Raw genomic sequence first — 16,670 nt, forward strand, 5'->3', positions numbered from 1 at the left:
GCCTTCTCCATAAGATACAAGAACACTCTAGAGGAAGTCTAGACTACTTCTAACCCCTCTAGGTTGTTCCACACAAACCCGGATTGTTCCACAAGGTTCTAGAGAGTTCCACCAACATCTAGACCCTTCTAGACACACGGAGAACACTCCAAAACACCCCAGAATGCTCCAGAACACCCTAGAAACATGTAGAATTGGCTAGAAGCCTCAGGAAACATCTAGAAAACCTCTAGCCAAGCACTCCATTGTGTCACCCCGTGACATTACGCCTCAAACCACCTCGAGGCTTATGCCTCGCCTCTTTAGCACCCAACCGCGTCGCCTCTGCCTTTAGCCTTTTAAAGCCTTATTTGTAATATTGTGTTTTCCATAAGGTTGTTGTGAATGTAATGCTTGGCAGCATAAAGATAGGTAATCATCTTCAAAGTGCATATGATGGATGTCATAGATTTCATTAAGCATACTGAATGGGTGATTCAATCTGGACAAGATCCAAGTTTTTGTTTTGGCATAGAATAGAAACTCTGGTACTTTGGGCTATGCAAATTCTTCTGTATTAATTCTGTTTCTTCCCCCCCCCCCTCTTTTTTTTTGCATTTATCTTGAGAACTGCCTATAATTCATCCTTTGCCTACATTCATTATTTCATATATTGTTTAGTCCTTTTTCCATATTAGATGTTTACTCTTTCAGGTCAAGGAAACTAGTGGAACTGAAAGGTCCTCAAGTGCACCATGTTCGTATTGCCCGGTACGCCAAATTTTATTTGAAGTTAGGATATTTGCTTGACTAATCAACTGTATTTGATACTTGTTGAGGAATTTGTGCAGATTTGTTGGTTAATTTGTTTATTATTTGTTTAGTTAGGGAGTGGCAAATGTCTGCATATTATGTTGGGAAGGGAAAGAAACTGTCTTTCATCTGTTCTACTCTTGCAAGACAGCAAAGGTCATTTAGTTAGGGAGAGTGTTTTCCATCCTAGCTCTACAGCAAAAATCTTCTCTTCTTGGCCAAACTTAAACAGCAGCAGGAAAGCAAGGATAGTGTGGAGCTGCATTCCTTTTGCAGTGTGCTGGGTTCTTTGGAATGAAAGAAATAGAACATTCTGAAGATAGATCAAAGAACTCTGAAACATTAGTTGCTCTGGTTGGGAAGCTAGTAGCAGATTGGGTTTGGGTATTACCAGAATTTGATCAAATCAGCAGATCTGAAATGGGGAGGAACTTTTGGAATATTCTAGAATTTCAGCGGTTGTAATTTGGTTTACTGTTGTTAGGATCGACAGTACAAGGGTATTTAGGTCTTTTTGTCTATCTAATTGAAACTGAATAGTTTGTTTTGTGTGAGTTTAATTTGTGTCCCATACTTAATGAGGGACAATATTGACTTTTGTAATTCAATACATACAATATAAATATAAAGTGGATTGGAGAGATGATTTTTTCTCTCCTGACTGAACCCTTCTCCTCTTTTTCTTTCTCCTTCTTCTTCTTCTTCTTCTTCTTCTTACATACTTAGGACCTAGAACTGAACTAGGGTTACTCAACCTATTCATATGGTACCAGATCAATAAGAAACCAGTTTCGAACTCAATCTTCTCTCATCGCCCTTTGGCCTCCTGGGATCGCCATATTAGAATTTTTTTGGAGTAACTCTTAGACAGATTGGAAGATCGATAAGAGGCCAAAAAGGAGTGACCATTGTGGTGGTCATGTACTAAATGCCCTCTACTTGATGGTAGGAAGGAGGCTGGTTGTGGACAGGTGTGAACAGAAATTTCTATTCGGCTAATAGTGGAGTGTGTCTGCTTCTTTTTGGGCTGGATTTCATTTATGTGGCAGTGTGGATTGGTAGGTATGCATATGATCCTCTTTTCATTCTGTTTATACCTGGATATGTGTGTCGATAGTAGGGGTTTTGAGTGCTGAATTCATGACAGCAGTAGTGTGGTTACAATTATATTTTATTGTGAAGCGTGTGGTGTGGTGCTGAATAGTAGAGGGTGACTCATTTGTTTATTATAGTGATTTCTTTGAAGGGTGAGGTGAATCGGTTAGGATGGCATCAATTGGAGAAGGTGGTGACAATAAGATAGGTGTTATGATTTCTCTTGATTACTTAAATGTTCAAATGGCTTCTAATAAATTAAATGGTGAGAACTATGTGCCATGGGCTAAATCTATGGAGGTGTTTTTAAGAGGCAAGAAAAAGGTGAAACATGTGAGAGAGGAGAAACCCTCTTCTGATTCTCTAGGGTTTAGTGATTGGGAACAAGAGGATGCACAGATCATGACCTGGTTGTGGAATAGCATGGAACCTAAAATTAATGTGAATTTTATGTTCTTGGATACAACTAAGGAAATTTGGGGCCATGCTAAGAAACTTTATTCCGGCCCAGATAATACCACTAGAGTATACTAGCTTTATCAAGAATACTTTAACCTAAAGCAGGGTAGCCAAAGCTTGGAAGAATACTATGCAAGCATGAGAAATTGAGTCCTAAGGCCAAAAAATATATTCTTCTGGGGTATGCTTAAAACTATAAGGGGTATTGTTGTTATAATCCTGTGTCGGGGAGCAGGTTTGTCACTGTGGATGCTACCTTTTTTAGTCCACATTCATTTTCTTTGGTGGTTCTCCTCAAGGGGAGTGTTTTGGGGAGGAGAACTCATAGTTTATTCCTCTTCCTGTTCCTTCATCTGGTCCATTAGCTCCACCTTCAGTTTCACCTATTGCTCCACCATTAGCTCCTCTAGTTCCATTGCCTAATCCACTACAATTGCCTTTTAGTTCTTTTAGCATCAATGCAAGAGAATTGAATCCACATATGTTCCAGTAGAAGAACATGCATCACACTTTGTTGGTCCATTAGAGATTCCAGGTTCGGTTGATACAGTTCCAGGTTTTTTCCTTGAGCCTATCATTGCCCTTGATTCCATTAATGATGTTTCTATACTAACATTGATGTTGCAATTGATCTTTATCTTCCCGTTGCACTTCGCAAGGAAAAGAGAAAGAGTACAACTCAATGTATTTCACGCCATCTCTCCTATAATGCCTTATCACCTTCCTACCATGCTTTCCTTTCTTCCCTATAATGCCTTATCATCTTTCCAAACCTGAGTGAAAAACAACTATGATAGAAAAAATGGAGGCTTTGATTAAGAACCAGACATGAGAGATAGTTGGTCTTCTTGTAGAAAAGGAGACATTTGGGTGTAGATGGGTGTTCACTGTGAAGTATAGGGCCAATGACAACATAGAGAGGTATAAGGCAATGTTGGTTGCAAAAAGGTATACATTGACCTATGGTGTAGATTATTGGGAGACCTTTGCGACAATAGCTAAGATGAGCTTAGTTCGGATCTTCTTGTCTCTAGCAATTACTTACTCATGGCCACTCCTCTAGCTTGATGTTAAAAAATGCATCCCTTAATGGTATTTTGCGGGAAGAGGCATATATGGTTGCTTTAGATGGTTTTTATGAGAATGTTGGTGAGGGAAAAACTTGTAGGCTGAATAAGCCTTTATATGGTTTGCAACAATCACCTAGGGCATGGTTTGGCAAGTTTAGGGGGCATTGATCCGTTTGGATACACACAAACCTAGTTAGGACACACTCTCTTTGTGAAGAGAGAATCACTTGTAACAACGTTGATTGTGTATGTGGATGATATAGTTGTTACAAGGAATTATTTGAGTGAGATTGTTGCACTCAACAAGTCACTACAACAAGAATTTTAGATTAGGGATCTAGGTAAATTAAAATATTTTTTTGGGATTGAGGTTGCAAGATCCAAGCATGGGATATTCATCTCTCAAAGGAAGAATTTATTGGACCTATTGTAGGAAACTAGGAAGCTAGGAGTTAAACCAAGAACCACAGGATTAATGCTTTGAATGGTGAGTTGGTTAAGGATGTGGGGAGATATCAATTGAGGTAGGCCAACTACTATACTTGTGCATGACATGCCTGACATTTCCTATTTTGCGAGTTAGTATATGCATGCTCCTCTGGTTCAACACTGAGAAGCTATTGATGGGATACTTGCATACCTAAAGAAGCATCTTAGTAGAGGAATTTTATTCCTTGGTAGGTTGCCTGATCCACTTTAGGGTTGTGTACCTTTGGGGGGGGGGGGTTGGGAATTTGGTTTCATGGAAAAGTAAAAAAATAGTTAGTGGTGGCAAGGTCAAGTGCAGAAGCTGAATATAGATCTATGGCACATGGTGTCTCATAATTATTTTGGGTTAGATCCTTGCCGAGTGAGATTGGGATAAGATGTAGAGGAACCAATGATGTTATATTGTGACAACCAAGTTGCAATATGCCCACAATCCAGTTTAGTATAATAGGGCAAAACACATTGAAGTTGATAGACAATTCACAAGAGAAAGAGTGACAGTTGGAGTAGTCTGCCTGCTTTATGTCACCGCTAAGTTACAATTGGTTGATGTCTTCACCAAAGGGGTCACAAAGAACAAGCTTGAACATGACCTATGCAAGTTGGGAATGTGTGACATTTACTCCCAACTTGAGGGGGAGTGTTGAGGAGTTTGTGCAGATTTGTTGGTTAATTTGTTTAGTTAGGGAGTGGGGACCACAACACACCTGTTGGGACCCTTTAGAGTGGTGTTTTTAACTCTTTTTATTTAGTTTTTTGTGTTTGCCACCCTATAAGGGCATTTTGGTTTTTGTACATATTTTTTACTTAAAGAATAAATAACAAAAGGAGGGGGCATCCAGATCTGATTGCTCTCTCATTCTTTTCTCCATTCTTTCTATTCTTCTCTCTTCTCACAAAAACCTCTTCTTTTCTTAATCTTTCTTTGTAGTTTTTATTTCTGCATATTCTATACTATTTCCCTTGAGCTGCTTATCTTTATTTTATCTTCCTAGTTTGTTGACTTGATTTTAATTGCCTCTAATTTGTAGTATGAGTTGTTGGTTTTAAATATAATTTTGAATGGGGTCATTATAATCAGTGCTTTGGCCTAGATCTTGTTTACAAAATTGTTTGGACTTGACACTTTGCTTTAACTAAGAATTCTTCCCCCTTTAGGATCCATTCAGTGCGACACTATAATTGTTTTCTACTTAATTCCAATCATGCCATTTTTCAATCTTCTTCTGTTAGTGCCAAGACGGTTGGCTGTTGTTATAGTAGAGAATGATGGGCACACAACAGGTTAGAGGAGTACTAAAAGCTTTAAGAGAGATAAGTGGAGGGTTGGAAGGAAATCCATAACCTTCTTACAATTGTTATGAGTTTGCCAGTAGGTAGTGGTGTTTTTTGTCCTTTGTTGGTGGATGATGCTGGATTCGAGGTTCTTGTACCTGTGTGTTTGTGTTTTGTTGCATGTCTGTATGGGCAAGAGGCATAGAAGTTTGTTTTCTTGGATTGTGGTTGTATTGGTGCCACTTTTGGACCTTTTATTTGTTTTGCATTTTTTGTACAATTTGTTCTCTGGAGAGATGGGCTGCTGTTGTCCATGATGCAGGTTTCTTGAAGGTTGTTTCCATTTTTTTGATAACTGAAGTTTGGTTCTGTTTCTCTTTGTTAACATATTGAATTAGGAGTGGGGGGGGGGGGTTAGTAGTCCTTTTTTCGATTTATAATAGTAAAACTTTGTTGATTGTTGTTGAGAGTAGTTTATTTTCCTTTTATTCTTTTGATCTGGGTTATTAGTGTCATTTATTATTCCTTGAATGGGGTAGTATAGGATGTTTATTGTTTTTATAATTCAGGGGCATACTTATATCTTGATCTTTTATGCTAATCTATATACAGAAACCTGGCCAACTGGAGGTTCTTTTTTGTTGGCCTGCACATACTCCCTTCCTTTTCTTTTCTCCTCTCTCTCTCTCTTTCCTGTTATTTTTCTTCTATTCTCACATGTAGTTCTGACACCAATAATAAGAATTAAGTTATATTCATAATCATATATATCACTTAATATTTTTGTTATTATGAAGAATAGTTTGATATATGCACATCTTTTTATTCTAATAGGTAATTAGTTTATTCTTTTGTTTTTTATTTTGTTTCATTCCTTTTTATGAATATTGTATTTCAAACATTAATGTTTTTATTGCTATGAAGAAATATTTTCTGTATATGCATATCTTCATATTCTAATAAGTAATTAATTTATTCCTTTATTTGTTTTTTAATTCCTTTGTTGAATATTTTATTTTATATTCTTATGTATGAATATTTTTAATATATATTACTTTTTTGTAGTATATTAATATAATTTAGTAATGTATTATATATCAATGTTTGATTGGCATTTTAGTGAAGGTCTAGAATATTACCATAGACCCTCATGTATTATAACATATTGTATTATTCTATTAAAGATTCCTTTTATTTTGTTGTGATGGTCTGTGGGCTTTTCATAGACCAACGTGTATCATAGCAACGCCTTTATAAGTTACAGTGTTAAGATAAAAAATCACTATTCATTTCATTGTTTAGTTCAAGCATAAAGGGTTCTGTTTGAACACTCAACTTTGGAGTCCAGAACTTGAAGCACAAGAGGAGTGCATCAGAATTATTCTTTTTCACACCTTGATGCTACCTGATTTGAACCCTAAACTTGCGTTTTCACACCTCAAGCTTCCAGGTATGGAAACTGGAATCTGTTTTCTTTTTTCCCCTCCTTAATCTCATCTCTTGATGCTACACATGCTTCCTTTCTTTGTTTTGATCTTCTCTTTATTTTTTTTTATTTACCCTGCTGTTATTTTCTCTTTTTTCTCTGTTTTTTATGTGAAACAAGAGTAGTGTTGTTTGTGTTTAGGAATAATTTGACATGTTCAAAATATTAGGAAATAATGTATATTTTTTTGTGTTTAGAAAGACTTAGTCGACATTTGGCTGAAATATCGCAAATGTCAGCCGACATAAGGTATTTTTCTCATTCATCTTAAAGTTTCTGCCAATGGGTCTTGACACTGACATATGTCAGTCGACATTTCTGACAGTTTGTGACATTTTAGACCATGACCAAGTCATAGATCTTTTCTAAATCTAACTTGAACATCGTTCTTTTCCTACCAGATCTTTTCAAGTCCTTCACTCATTTAATAGCAATTGGGGCCTGCTTGTTGATGTGCTTTCCTAGGATAAAAGCCCCTGGCAACTGAGACACCATAAAGGGAAGAGCCTCTTTTAACCATAGGGATGATTTTTTACTAGAATTTTGTAATGACAGGTCACTAAGATGGTTGGTTTCAAGTCTCTAGGGTGGCTGGCTTTTGGCTTCTTGGGAATTAGTGCTATAAAAGAGGTCAACCTTCCATTGAGGGTAAAGTTTGGGGTCAGTATACTTCAAATATGCAATAAAAGAATGGAATAAATCATATAGTTTACAATATGTTTCACAAACATAAAAAGGAAGGCCTGATAGGTTGAGATAGGAAATGAGGGTCTTTGAGTCTTTGTTTCAAACTTGTGTGGTCCCTTTGTTTATGGGACCAAGAGTGCAACTTTGACTATATTAATGTGGTCCGGAACCACCACATCATCTAAAGAACAGAAGTTTCCTTAAAAAATCCTCCCATTTCTTTCTTTCCACAGAACCCAACACACCATGTGAGGAATAGAACTCCAAAGCACCTTTCCCCTACCACTTAAGCCCGACAACTTCCAAGAAAAAAGTAAATCTGGCAGAGAACTCGACAAACACCAGCTGACACTCAGCAGGGAGCTGAGATGACTGAAGTTTTATGAGCAGGCGAGCAGCCTTACAATGAATGAAAATGTGATAAGAAAAACTCAACTTCCTTCTCACACATGACACAGATCAGAGACTCCAGCAGCAAACCTCTCTTGTCCAGCTGATCCTTTGAAAGACATTTGCCATGAGCTGACACCTTTCTTGGAATGTGAGGGAGCCACCTCTTTACACTGAAAAGCCTGAGAGCCACCAGCAGACAGCTTCATATAAAAGGAGTTCACAGAGGAAATGCCATCACTAGACAACTATTTCCAGACCCTTGAATCTTGCTGATTTGGGTGTGGATGTTGAGTCTGAAGTAGCTGGAATAGCACTAGCAGGTCTGAAATCTCCCAGTCATTGAGATGTCTCCTGAATTTAGACACCAAGTCCCAATACTCCCGCACCACTCAAACTGATCTGCCACCATTGCATCCTTATCCTTAACTATAAGAAACAGTGAAGGAAAGACCTCCTTTAAGGCAGAACTGTTACACCAAGGGTCTTGTCATGAAAAGAATAAAAGAAGGGTTCATCTCTATCTTCATACTTTTCTCATATTGTCTCATCGTTGTTCTTGTCAACTTCATGCTTCTTAGATACCTTCCATCTTCCTATTTATTGTACTAACATTTTCTACTTGTTTATTGATTCTTATTTTGTTAGATTTGTTCTAGTTACATTTGTTTCCTGGAGCTCCGAAAACTGGAATTGAATTTCAAAATTCTGGACTTATTCATGTTGGAATTTAAAGTCTTGCCCACTATCCTCTTGCAACCAGACATGTAGTTATTTCTTCTTTAGGGCTTGATTTCCCACTATTTTAACTTACACAAGAATTACTTTTATTAATTGGCAAAATTGGAAACATGGATTTGTAGGACTCAACATAGATTGCAAAGAAATTATTTTCTACTACTCGGAAGATCAAAGACATTCAGGAAGATACTTTGTGTTAGATAAGACCCTATATAGCCATTAGCTTCAGATATAACCAAATAACATTGTCATTGAACCATTGTTGCTTTCTGGTTTCCATCTAGTTGCATGAATAAGTTAGATGGACTATATTAAATATGGTTAATCTTGTATTTGAATTGTGAAAGAGCTTGCTTAAAGGAAGCAGGTGGTTCTGAATCCTGATGATGCAATATATGTGGAATAATTGAATATTGTTTATCAAAATAAACTTCTTCGTAACATTACTGTTGTACAATTACATTTGGGCTGTTGTTTCCTTCAATATTTTGTTTGATTGTTGATTTTCGAAAAAAGTATTTTGCTTGATTGTTTTGTAGGATCTTCCACAATTATCAATAAAGGAAGTTAAGACAACTGATGGTGCATGTTATTTGGAATTGAAAATATCATCTCGGTCAAGGTCACAAGATGGTTTTTGGAACTTTCTGGAGAGATATGGGTTCCGCTATGGTGATGGCTCTCAGCGTACATTGCTCCCTAGTGAGGTCTGCTGCTTCAAACTTTTGTCCAATTGTATCTTATCAGTAGTTTTCTTGATTATAGGAGAAAACAATGAATAAAACATGTAGAAATTATAAAGGAAGAGAAAAAAAATGCAGAGAAGAGAGAAAGAAGAAAGGAAGAAGTTGGAAGTACTGATCGTTGGTTATAGTCTAACCCCAATATTTATTTTATTAATCAACATAATAAGAGGAAAAATTACATAGTTTCCCTCATATAGGCAGCTGCACACGTTCACTTAAATAACAAGTAAATAGCCTGACCCACATACCCAATATAATTAAAGAATGAAGCCTGTAATGAAAAATGCCAAATAGAAGTGATTGAGAAGGCACACCTTGGGCATGCCTAAGTGCACAGGTAAGACACATTTTAAGGCATTTGCCTCTCCTATGCCCAGGCACAGCCCCTTTAAAAAGGTACGTGCCTGTTGTGCCTGGAGCACCTTGCACCTCAGCCCAGTCATGTGCCTCTCCTATGCGCTTGAATATGTTTTATATGTTTATTTTTTTTTACATTTTAACTTTACATATGCTTTATATCTCATGTTTATATATTTTAATTTGAGCTAATAGGCCTTTTAAAACATTTAGCTTAAAATTTAAGTATGCATGCTTTAATAAATGCTATTTTTAATATATTTTGTTTTTTTTTGCAATTTTAATCAATATATATATATATATATATATATATATATATATGCTCCACACTTCAGAAAGGCATGTACCTCACCTTGTGCCTTGGGCGCAAAAAGCCCCTTGAACTTTTAAAACACTGACAAATGATAAGAAGGAAAAGAAACCAAGAGTCTCTTTCTGCTTGTGGGTGACGGCTTTGGGGAGGTGTCTTAACAGCTGAGAAGTTGTCAAAGAGAGGAAAGGAGGTAGAACACAGCAGATGTGTTCTGTGCGGCAACAGTTCCGAGAAGCTGAAAATCTTTTTCTGCACTGTAGTTTCAGTTGGGAAATATGGATGAAAGCAATAAGGGTGTTTGGAGTCCAAATGATGTAATGACACTATTACAGGGTTGGTTTTTGAGGGGTTTGTTGAGGAGAGGTAAGATTTTCTGGAAGGTGGTGCTGGCAGTAGTGTGGTCAATTTGGACGGAAAGAAACAGGAAGATTGTTGAAGACAAATTCAATTAAGAAGAGGAAGTTTTAAAGAGAATTTGTTGAAGGTTATTCTCTTGGATGGCGACTCATAAGTTATTCAATAATTGTCCTGGCAGCTCCTATTTTGAAAACAACACTCTTTTTGTATGAGTGATAAATAGTGGTTGTTGGGATGTAATGTTTTTTTTCTTTTTTGTTTTCCATTTATCCCAATACCTTATTGGGCCGGTCGCAATCTTTCACAATCTGTTTAATGAAATATTTTACCTTCGTCTTAAAAAAATGATAAGCAAGAAAAGAAACTGTTAGTGTTGGGGTATTTCTGTCTTTATACTTATGTTGAGGTTGCTGATCTGTAATATTATATTAGAACTAGTGTCCCTCACTTAAGTAAGGGCACATGTGTCTTTTCCATTATGTTAGTAATATGAAACATGTCTGGTCGAATGGGAGAAGAGATTTTTTCCCAATTCGAACCAGACTTTTCTTCTCTCCTTTTCTCCTCCTCTCTCTCTTTCTTTCTTCTTTCTTCTTCTCTCTTCTTGGCTGTTATCAGACTAACAGAACTCAAAGGCAGGCCGAATTATAATAGAAACCAAAACATGCCCAATAAAGGATATAATAATCTCAACAATACTTTCTATAATTGCTTTAAAACTAAGACAAATCCATAAGTAACCCATAAAGACACTTAAATAAGGGTTCCAGCTCCTAAACAACTCTAATAACACTTTCCAAATTGCACTAAACTTAATTTAAGGACATCAGAAATTACTTCCACAAGTTTACTAAAAATGGTAATTACACCAATTACTATAAATAGAAAGTTGGGAGGTTGCCTTAAATAGTAATTTTGAAACATCAATAAAAATCTAAGAAACAGAATCCTATTCTTAAGATACCCACAACTAGAAAAATAAAAAACTGATACAGAATGAATTTCCTATAACCCAAAAGTTCTGAAATTGGTATAGGAAATTATGAATTGGACAACTGACTTAGTTCTCTATGGATTCTTTACTTTCTTCCTCATCTGCGTCATCCTCTACCAGCCTATTTGCAAACCTATACACTCATTGATGCTTCTACCACTCTATCCTTTTAGTTCATTTATCTCTTTCAAAAAATTCTTGTATTGCCAGGGACAACTTTCTTCCTCTTGAATAAACTCTACAATCACTTTGGTATCACCCTCCACGTTGATGTATGAATAATTCGTTTTCTTTGCTAATGTTAACCCTTGTGAAACATATCATCTCTGATTGCAGTTCTTTTGTCCTGCTGGTCCAGAATGGAGTGTCAAAACGTCCTTGTTGCTTTTCCTGAAAACTCCACCTATATCAGAGGGGCCTGGGTTGCCTCTGCTGCAACCATCAATGTTGAGTTTGATTGGGAGAGGTGGAGGAGGTTCCCATTGGGTATGTTTAACAACCTTCCTGATAGAGCTGGCAATCAGATGCCAGTTCCTGACAATGTCATCAGTGGAGAAGGATCTAAACAAATCCTTTGTTTTATCCTGTAGCGGTGTGGAGTAGTAGTTTATTTTAATGTGGTCCCACCTCATATTGTCTTTATTTTATGTTACTTTATGTTGTTTTTTAACAGTTAGTTGCAAATCTATAAATAGATGGGTGGGGTGGCAAGTCTAAGTCAACCATACTCTTTCTTTTGTTTTATTGGATTCACATCAGAAGAAATACTACTCACAGTCTTTATCTGCCAAGTTGGTATCAGAGCCAACCTAGGGTTGGTTAGGGTTCTCATGTATGTCTGATCCAGCTGACTTCCATAAGAACTTCCTAGGGCTGGAAGTTTAGCACAAGTTAATCCATCACCTGATTATTGGAGGTTGTTGACCTGCCATAGAATTCTGTCTTGTTCGGTGACTGTAGAGTAAAGTAGACAGCAAGAAGTAGGAGAGGAAAGAAGAAAAGAGAGAAGAGAGAAAAGAGAGAAAGGCTGGTTCGAATTAGGGAAAAAAGTTAATCCCTTGATTCGGCCAGACCTATTATTATATTATTGACTTATTGAAAAAGACTTGAGTAAGTAAGAGGCACTCGAACTAACATAACAGTACACATCAGCATTCTCAACAAGTACAAAGACTGAAATACCCCTTCACTAACACCACTAACACTCCCCCTCAAGCTGGTGAGTATATATCATATAATCCCAGCTTGTTACATATGTAGTCCACTCTCCCCCGACTCAAGCCTTTTGTAAACAAGTCTGCCCACTGGTTTCCCGTACTAACATATGCAGTTTCTATCACCCCATTCAGCACCTTCTCTCTCACAAAATGACAGTCAACTTCGATGTGCTTGGTTCTTTCATGAAACACTGGATTGGAAGAGATATGAACCGCTGCCTTAGAGCTTCATTGGAGTACTGATGTCATATCCTATCTCCTGTAGAAGGTTCCTCAGCCACACTAGTTCACAAGCAGTATGTGCCATGGCCCTATATTCCGCTTCTGCACTGCTTCTTGCCACAACTGTTTGCTTCTTACTTTTCCATGTTACCAGGTTACCCCCCAGAAAGGTGCAATAGCCTGTGGTAGATCGTCTATCAGACATAGAACCTGCCCAATCAGCATCGGTGTATCCTTCTACTACCAGTTTTCCACCACTTCTGTACAGCAAACCACGACCAGGAGCTCCTTTCAGATACCTCACAATCCTTAGCACTGCATTCCAATGTGGGACCAAAGGTTTCTGCATGAACTGACTCACCACACTAACCGCAAATGAAATATCTGGCCGAGTAATGGTTAGATAGTTTAGTTTGCCTACAAGTCGTCGGTATCTGCCAGGCTCTTCAAACACTTCACCTATATCACTGCTCAGCCTCGTATTTGTTTCCATAGGTGTCTCAGCCGGTTTAGTACCCAACAATCCTGTTTCTTCCAGTAAATCAAGCACATATTTCCTCTGGCACAAATTAATGCCATGCTTAGATCTTGCTACCTCTATGCCCAAAAAGTATTTCAACTTGCCAGAGGTTCCTGTAGGAATACCTTCAATCTGTCAATGCCCATTTTATCATTCCCAGTCACAACGATATCATCCACATACACCACCAATATTATTTTACCTGCCGAAGAGTCAAGACTGAAGACAGAGTGATCAACTTGGCACTGTTTCAGACCAAACTTCTTGACCACCTCACTGAACCTACCAAACCATGCTCGAGGGGACTGTTTAAGTCCATAAATAGCCTTCTTAAGTCTACATACCTTACCATCCTCCCCCTGAGCAACAAACCCAGGTGGTTGCTCCATGTAGACCTCCTCGAGCAAATCCCCATGCAAAAAGGCATTTTTGATATCGAGCTGATGGAGAGGCCAACCAGACATAGCTGCAAGAGAGATGACGACACGAACTGACCCTATCTTAGCAACCGGGGAGAACGTTAGGCATGACTGGAACCAAAGGAGGTGGATCAGCCACAGGAAGAGGAAGAGGAGGTGGTGATGTGGGGGAAGCAGCAGCACCGGACCCCACGAAGAACGGAGTAGACTCAAAGAATGTAACATCAGCACATACCAAGGAACGACGAGAACTAGGATGATAACACTTGTACCCTTTCTGAGTTCGGGAATAACCAAGGAAGATACACTTCATGGAACGTGCATCTAACTTGTCAGTCCCGGGACTCAGATTATGAACGAAGCAGACACACCCAAATACCCGAGGAGAAAGCGGAAACGGAGACATGTTGGGGAATAAGACACTAAAAGGAGAACGACCATCAAGGATAGACGTGGGCATCCGATTAATTAAGAAACAAGAGGTGAGCATTGCATCGCTCCAAAAAGTTTTGGAAACATTCATGTGGTGCATGAGGGAGCGTGCCGTTTCTACAAGATGGCGGTTCTTTCTCTCAGCAACCCCATTTTGTTGCGGAGTATAGGTACATGAAGTTTGGTGTATAATGCCATGTTGGTCCAAGTATTCTCGAAAAGATGAAGACAAGTATTCACGACCATTATCAGAACGGAAAATTTTGATGTGAACACCAAATTGATTGCGGATCTCAGCATTGGAAAATAATTCACTTCTTTCTTTCATTAAATAGAGCCACGTCATTCTTGAACAGTCATCAACAAAAATAACAAAATATCGGTATCCATTATATGACATCACTTTATAAGGACCCCAAACATCTGAATGAATTAAAGAAAAAAGACTCGACACACGGTTATCGACCCTAGAACGAAAGGGAACACGATGGTGTTTCCCAAATTGACAAGACTCACAATCTAAAACAGGGAGAGGAGAAATGGATGACTGAAGAGCCGTTGACGTTCGTCCACCACCATCAAGATAATACAGTCCACCGGCTTCATGCCCTCCACCAATCTTCATCCCCGTCTTGAGATCCTGAAAAACACACATAGAAGGGTAAAAAGTGATGGAGCACTTAAGTGACTTGGTCAGCTTACTAACAGACATAAGATTAAATGGAAGCTTAGGTAGAGGATAGGGATACAGGGTCTAGGTCAACATTACCAACACCACAGATAGATGACGTGGAGCCATTAGCAAGGGTAACAGATTGTGATGTTGAGCAATGAGTGAGAGATGAAAACACACCTGGAGTTCCCGTCATGTGATCGGAGGCTCCAGAGTCAATAATCCAGGGGTTGGGTGTGGATGCCAAACAAGCCATACCTGAGTGTGCAAAGGAAGCTGTGTTCTGCTGCGACTTGGATTGAACAAACCTTCTTGGAGAATGCCCGGTAACCAGGAAGAATCAGAGAAAAACAAGGAAGTTCAAGATTAGGGCTCAATCTAAGGACTGGATGGCAATCAGGATTTTTTGAGTAAGTTATTTTTTTTCTTTGAGATCAGCACTAGTTAGGAAAGGTTTAGACTTACCTGGAAGGAGCGGCTGGTGTTTTTTCTGTTTCTCAGAGTTTTCTCTAGGGTTTTCATAACCCTACAATCAATTTTCCAATCTCAGCCCTAGTGTTCTTACTGTTAGAACACATTAGAGGGAGGAGGCCACCTGTAGGTGGATTGAAAAAAAAAACTAAAAAAGAAGTGCTAAAAAAGTACTTCACATTAGAGGGAGGGGGGCCACCTGCATCCAAAGAGAGCAAAAACCCATTCCCGAATGGCAGACACAAATATGTGGAAAAAAAACATTGGTATGGCCTCTTTTTTGAAGTGTCTCACACATGCAAGTTTTAAATGATAAGCTTCCCGACAAACGACCCTCATGTAAGGTTAGACGAGAATCAGAGACAAGGAAAATATAAGTTAAATAGAAGGATTGAATCAGAGACAAGCAAAAACCCAAAGTTGTGTTATAAATAATTTATGGAGGCTTTTATAGAGTTGGTGTGCATACTGTATTGGGTATGGGGTAAGGCGGGCTACGTCCTACCCTGTATATTTTTTGCATATAATGATTCTATTAATAGAATTTTAAGGTGGCCACCCCTCCACATGGAGTAAATTTTGGGGATTAAAAAAACAATGGGTGTATGGTAAACAACTGTTCTGGGTTGACTTGTAAATGAGTTTTATTACCTTGTAAAGGAAATGCCTCATTTGTATTTACATGATTATGTAATATGCTTTAATCTGAAGCTGTTGTTGATAAGATAATATGCTTTTATCAGAATGAGTGAAATCATTTTACTGATTGAATAAAATGAATGGGGTTTGGATCACTTTGTACAACAAAATTTTTTTCCAGTGCACATATGTTCTGATTGCTTCCTGACATCTGGTTTGTCTTATGCACCAAATTTTCAGTCTCTAGAAATTTTGAAAAGAATTCCAGAGGAAACCAGAAGAAAGCTTATTGGGAAAGGACACTTTCCTCAGTATGGTTATATTTTGCAGTATTTACCTGTCCCTCCCAATTGTTTGTCTGTGCCTGATATTTCTGATGGAATCAGTATCATGTCTTCAGTAAGTTGATATATTTTGTGTATCTACTGCATGAATCACTTGATCATACTGTTTCTTGGGTTTTACCTTTATGTTGACTGCTTGTTTTTGCTTGTTTTCCAGGATCTTTCTATCACAATGCTTAGGAAGGTTCTTAAGCAAATTGAAATCATCAGGAGTTCAAGATCAGGTGCTCCAAATTTTGAGTCTCAAGAAATTGAAGCTAATGAGTTGCAGTCCACTGTTGCAAATTATCTTCATGTTAGGGGTACTGCAAAGGTATGTTAAATACTCATGTATGGCGTGCAAATACTCATGTGGGGTGCTTGTGGGGTGTGCTCTGTGGGGACCCCAACCCTGTGCAATTTTGATAAAATTTGGATATGAATGGTTAATTTGTAGTACTTTATAATTTATTATAAGCAACTTTTTTGCTTAGTGTTGTTCG

At 38.1% G+C, this 16,670-nt stretch overlaps 1 protein-coding gene across 3 annotated transcripts in view; it reads left to right on the plus strand.

The window, feature by feature from the left end:
* The window catches only part of NRPD1B (nuclear RNA polymerase D1B), an 84,003-nt gene that overhangs the window by 29,563 nt on the left and 37,770 nt on the right, over positions 1-16,670 (plus strand). For all 3 annotated transcript variants that reach the window (XM_010247762.3, XM_010247761.2, XM_010247764.3), the window contains exons 6-9: positions 694-750; positions 9,024-9,191; positions 16,085-16,243; positions 16,346-16,501. In XM_010247762.3, the coding sequence (XP_010246064.2) occupies positions 694-750; positions 9,024-9,191; positions 16,085-16,243; positions 16,346-16,501 (540 nt within the window). The remainder of the gene's footprint in view (positions 1-693; positions 751-9,023; positions 9,192-16,084; positions 16,244-16,345; positions 16,502-16,670) is intronic.

The sequence above is a fragment of the Nelumbo nucifera genome, chromosome 6 (genome assembly GCF_055504915.1).
Source record: "Nelumbo nucifera cultivar China Antique chromosome 6, China Antique-T2T, whole genome shotgun sequence".
In the NCBI taxonomy this organism is placed as follows: Eukaryota; Viridiplantae; Streptophyta; class Magnoliopsida; order Proteales; family Nelumbonaceae; genus Nelumbo; species Nelumbo nucifera.